The 6000-nt window shown below is 40.2% G+C and overlaps 1 protein-coding gene across 1 annotated transcript in view; it reads right to left on the bottom strand.

The window, feature by feature from the left end:
- Nucleotides 1-221: 221 nt before the first annotated feature.
- TMCO1 (transmembrane and coiled-coil domains 1) overlaps nt 222-6000 on the bottom strand; it is a 50748-nt gene continuing 44969 nt past the window's right edge. The window contains exon 7 of the mRNA XM_041003183.1: nt 222-1486. Within this exon, the coding sequence (XP_040859117.1) occupies nt 1388-1486 (99 nt within the window). The 3' untranslated portion in view covers nt 222-1387. The remainder of the gene's footprint in view (nt 1487-6000) is intronic.

The following is a 6000-nucleotide window of genomic DNA, read 5'->3' as shown; positions in this document are numbered from 1 at the left end:
AACCCTGACTTGGCCACCAATAGTCAAGCGATGTTGGGCAAAATCAATTAATCTTTCTGTCCTGCTTTAGTTTCTTCATTATAAAAATCAAAATTAAAAAAAGTCATAACTACTTTATTGGGTTGTATGGAGATAATCCTTAACCAAGACAATGCACAAAACATATTTATCCATGTTTTATCAATTTCCATGGAAACCCTGTTTGTGGTATTTCCCTTGGGTGGGTCCTCACCTTTGCCCCTGAAATATAAACTTTAATAATTCAATTAGTTCAGATTGTACATGTCTGATAATGTCTTTATTTTGTCCCGATTTTGACTGAGCTGTGCATAAGGCTCAAAATTGGTATTGATTTCTCTGGTATGCTGAAGACAGATTCTACCGCCATCTGGTCCTCATGGTCGTTGATGGTTTAACCCACTTTGAGTATCATGTGCTTTTCTTCACTTGTCGAATGAGCGCATCTAAGAGACTATTGAGAAATTTCACACACTCATTTATGTTTATTATTCCACATAGAAGTTCTGATTTCATGGGTTATGAGGCAGAATCATGGTACATGCATCCTTCCTCCTTCCAATGCAGCACAGCAGGACCTGAAGGCCACCGTGACTCAAGAAGCTGAGCAGGACAGCCACACACAACCACAGCCCGGCGCGTCGCGAGCCCCGTGCTCCCTCGCGAGGCGCCAAGGGAGGACGCTGAGGATCCTTTTTCAAAACTCCATGAGTCATTCCTTTCCCTTCTACTCCATCTTCCAATTTCTATACTGTAACTCCAGATTTTGAGCCTAAGAGGCAAGAATGGTAAAACTACAGAAAAAAACCTTTTCTTTGAGTCCTTCTTGGTCAACACTTGTCTTTATGCTCCCATTACTAAAAAATACGCAAAACAAAACAGAATATTGTGGATGAAACAGCTAAAAATTTGTTTTATTGATCTCAAGAGATATATTTAGCTTAAAAAATACAACAAATAGCTCCAATTAAGTTTAGTTACACAACCTTAGGTTTTTCTTCTAGATTTCTAAATATTCATTCCTGGAGAGCTGACTTCCATGTATGTGACACATACACAGCCGTGAGAGTCGGTCCCTCAGAAAACATTTTATGTACGCAAAACAAAAAAGATGCTGTTTTTCTTACACAAACATCACCTGAATCTCACTAATCAATCTACATATTTAAGACAATTCATCTGTGAACCAAAGCATTATCATATGTATTGGGTGTCATTTTCACTCTACTGATATCCAAAAAGCTGAGAAAAAACTCAAAAATAGAAAGTGGCCCAAGTGCTAAGGCTGCCTATGGTTCTTGCTATAAAATAGATGCCAGACAGTCTTGAACATCTATAAACAACAAGAATTAAAGGATTCTTCTTGATTTCAAGAAAACTTCCCAGAAGGAGGTGGAGGCCCAAGAAATCCACCTGCCTGTTTAGTGGCAGCTCGCGAGGGGGCAAGGCCCAGAATTTTCTGGATATTCTGTAAAGAAAACACAGTTAAGAATCGGCCATTAATATGAGACATGAAGAAGAACTGCGCATAGAGCTGAGCAGAAAGAACCCAAATGAAAAACACTATTGGTGCTGGTGAAGTGGTGTAGTAGGCTAAACCTCAGCCTCCAGCACCATTTATCCCAAATAAGGCAGGCGGGAGCTGGTTTGTTTCCTGGTTGTTCCATTTCTGATCCAACTCCCTGCAGAGATAGCTCAAGTCCTTAGGCCCCCGCAAGCAAGTGGCAGAGCTGGAAGAAGCTCCTGGCTTCGGAACAGCTCAGCTCTGGCCACTGCAGCAATTTGGCAAGTGAACCAACAGATGTAAGATCCCTATTTCTCCTCTCTGTGCCTCTGCTTTTTAAAAATAAATAAATACATACATAAGTAAACATTTTTTTTTTTAAAAAAAAAGCATTACTGTAATCTGCAATAAGATGACTATATTGGCATAGTGGGTAAAGCCGCCTGCTGTCTATGAGGCCAGAGCATCCTGTATGGGTCCCAGTTTTTATCCCAGTTGCTTCACCTGGGATCCAGGTCCTTGTGGAATGGCCTAAGACAAGCACTAGGAAATGGCCAAAGTGTTTGGGCCCCTATATGGGAGATTCAGACAAAGCTCTGGGATCTGGGCTTTGGCCTGGCCTGGCCCTGGCTGTGGTGGCCATCGGGGCGGAGGGGTGATCAACCAGAGGATGGAAGATCCCCCCCCCCACCCTACCATAACTGTCTCAAATGAATAAATAAATAAATAAATCTTAAACCAAACACAAGAAACAAGGTCTACAGTGTGATGATGGTTATGGAAGAGTAACAACCTGAGGGGAGTTTGATCTGCTAATAAAGGAAGCGGATTTTTTCAAGTGAAGAATCATAAAAATAAATAATCTTTTGCTCTTGCACAAAGCATACAAAACACAACCATCAGCTGTTTGTAATAGCTGGGCTTTCTTTGAGTATGGGTGTTTTGGCTGCATCTAGTTAAGTAAGGCACCAGCTACAGCTTTTCCACATTTATTTAGTACTTACAAAAATAACTATTTTGATACTCTGATGCCATTGGCTGGTATATCATTGAATTAAATTACGTAAATACAACAAGTAAAACCAGCATAAACAGATTTGGGATAAACACCACGGACTCTGGGAAAGTAGTGACTCAACTGGTGGGACGGACAAGTGTAGGCGTACTAAAGAGCACTCGGGCAGCACACGCTGCGGAGAGGGCTGGGAGAAGGGTTAGAATGGCCAAAGGTTAAGTAAAGGCGAGCTGGTAAAAGTTTACATAGCAATGTAGCAGAGAAAAAAAAAAAACAAACCTTAGAGATCATCGTATGATTTTTGCTTAATTCACTCATTTTATAAAGCTTGAAGATTTATTTATTTATTTCAAAGGCAGAGAGCAACAGACACAGGAGATCTTCCACTCACTGGTTCACTCCTCAAATAGTTCCAACAGTCAGTTGTGAGCTGAGCCAAAGCCGGAGCCTAGAGCTTCACACAGGACTCCTGTCTTATGGCAGGGGCTGCAGCCCTTGAACCATCATCCGCTGCCTTAGCAGGTGTATTAGCAGAAGCTGGATCAAAAGTGAAGCAGGTGGAACTTGAGCTGACACTCTGATATAGGATGTGGGCATCGCAGGAAGCACGTTACCTTGCTGTGCCACACATTAGCCCCTACTCCTTTTATAGTTGAACAAACTACAATTTGCAAAGAGAGGAATTGTCAAAAATGATCAATTAAAAGCAGTGGTTGAACTGAAACTCCTGTGTGGCTTCTCTCACAGAGTACTTTCTACGTTAAAATTCTGGTCTTCAGAAGTCTATTTTTCAGGGCAGCTGACACTGTGGAACAGCAGGTAAAGCTGGCACCAGTTTGTGTTCCAGATGCTTCACTTCTGATCCAGCTCCCTACTAACTGGGGAAAGCAGTGGAAATTGGCCAAGTGTTTGGGGCCATGCTACCCACACGGGCGACTTGCAAGAAGCTTCTGTCTCTTGGCTTCAGCCTGGCCCACTCTGCCCGATGCAACCATCTGGCAAATGAACCAGTGGGTGGAAGGTGTTTGTCTCTCTCCCTCTACCTGTCTTTTTGACTTTCAAATAAGTACATCCATATTTTAAAAATTACATTTATCATAAATGCCTCAGCATATTCCACAGTACATTCATGCTCTAAGAAATCTGAAAACAGATTAAGCAGAACAATCAATTATTAGTAGATTAGGCTATATTTTAGTAAAGCTGGAGAATGATCTGAGTTTTTATATTCTCTTTTAAATAAAAATATTCCCTCGTGACCACCTTTTTGTAAAAAAAAAAAAAAAAAAAGAAAAAGAAAAAAGAAAAAAACATTGCACAAAGCAATAAGACCAACAGATGTTACAATGTTACCACCTTGAAATTTCTTTATCAGTATTTTCTGAATACCTACAATGCATTCAACACTAAGCTAAACCATACAGAAATTAAATATAATTTTTGAACTAGGACATTACAGAAGACATAAAGATAAATGCATCTGTCCAGTTAACAAACAGTAACATACTGTAGACAAAATATACAAGGGATTCTGGCTCAGTTACTTGGCAGACAGGGGCCAATTATATGAGTCCCTATCATTTGAGATTAAAGATGGGGTCTAGAAGTCCCTCATCATCCTTAAATTATAGGTTCATTGTGATTTAAAGTCAGTAGCGGAAAGGAAAACAAATACTTTGAAGAAACAAGACACTGGAATAGGCAGGCTGTTGATAGCTTCATGCTAACTCGAAACATGCACATGACCACTGTGAGCGAGCCAGTGCACACGCGGGACCAGCTTCAACAGCTTCAACAAGCAGGAATGTGAAAACTGAGATACTCTAGTAGTTACAAAGTTCATGGAAATCCAAGCAGCTCTCCACTCTGTCTTCCTTGCGGCTCCCTGTTGAACACTAAATTAAGAGCAGCATTTTGACCTTACTCTCCTCTTTCTCCTTTAATATGAATGTTCAGCACTAACGGTGTATAACCTTCCATTGTAGTGAAAATTTAAAAATATGTTTTTAAGTTATTTTGGACTCACAAATGAACCCAGAGTATTTGGATCATTTTCCTTAAAAAAAAAAAAAAATCTTTTGCTTCCTCCTCAGTGAAATCGTTCCCTCTAAAGCACGTGTAGGAACTAACTACGACCTGTCTTTAGATGCAAACAATCACAGGTCATTCATCTCTCCACTGTAGCAACAGCATGCTTCATAAAGGGGGCCAGCACTGTGGTGCAGCACATTGGGCCAGTGACTGCAATGCTGTCACTACCACTGGCATCCTATCTGAACCCAGGTCATTCTTGGCTGTTCACTTTTGATTGAGCCTTGGGCTAATGTGCTTGGGAAAGTAATGAAAGACTGCCCAAGTGCTTGGGTCCTGGCATTCATGAGGGAGACCTAGAAGAAGATGCAGGTTCCTGGCTTCAGTCAGGCCCCAATCTGATCATCATGACCCTTTGGGGAGTGAACCAGTGCACAGAAGGTGTTCTCTCTGGGCCCAGCATAATAGCTTAGTGCCTAAAATCCTCGCCTTGCACACGCCGGGAATCCCATATGGGCACTGTTCTTGTCCCGGCTTCTCCAGTCTCAATCCAGCTCCCTGCTTGTGGCCTAGGAAACAACAGAGGATTGCCCAAGTCCTTGGGACCCTGAATCCATATGAGAGGCCCAGAAGAAGCTCCTGGCTCCTGGCTTCAAATCAACTCAGCTTTGGTCATTGTGGTCACTTAAGGGGTGAACTGGTGGAGGGAAGAGCTTTCTCTTTGTCTCTCCTTCTCTCCAAAAATCTGATTTTCCAATAAAAATCAATTTTTTAAAAAAATGTTCAGTCTTTTCTCTGTAATTACGCTTTTCAAATAAATAAATCTTAAATCACAAGTATGAAGACTGTATTAACAAAGCACAGAAAAACATGTTTGTTAGTTACACTGTTAAGTGAATTAATGCATATATATATGTTATAAAATATAACTGCTAAACTACATACAAAAATTGCACTAAAATCAAAAGCTCTAGAATGTGCAACACCAAGAACAAACTCTAATACAAACTATGATTTTAAGTAACAATGATGGGTCCATGTAGCTTCATCAAGTCTAACAAACATCTCTGGAGGCAGATACTGATTTTGTCAGCCTTTGTATATGCGGGAGCCCATACCTAAGCAAAAAGCACATAAAACCCTAACACTGATAATTCCAATAACTAAAAAATGTTATTAATAACAGTTATATACTTTCATATTTGCCCCTTTCACCTCCTAAATATTGCTAAGCAAATTTTAAAATAAAAATATTTTTGTGGATGATTTTTTTTAAAGTGAAGGTCATAGTATGAAGTTGAAATAACAACAGCTTTTGAATACATTGTTCTAAACATCTGATCTATTTGTATTCTTATTTAAATCCATATGCTTCCATTAAGCAGGCTTGTCCTTGCATGAAAACAGAGAAGATACCAACAGTTTCACAATA

The sequence above is a fragment of the Ochotona curzoniae genome, unplaced genomic scaffold, assembly GCF_017591425.1.
Source record: "Ochotona curzoniae isolate NIBS_2020 unplaced genomic scaffold, NIBS_Ocur_1.0 scaffold_2683, whole genome shotgun sequence".
Lineage (NCBI taxonomy): Eukaryota > Metazoa > Chordata > Mammalia > Lagomorpha > Ochotonidae > Ochotona > Ochotona curzoniae.
This window is presented reverse-complemented; position numbering and strand designations above follow the sequence as displayed.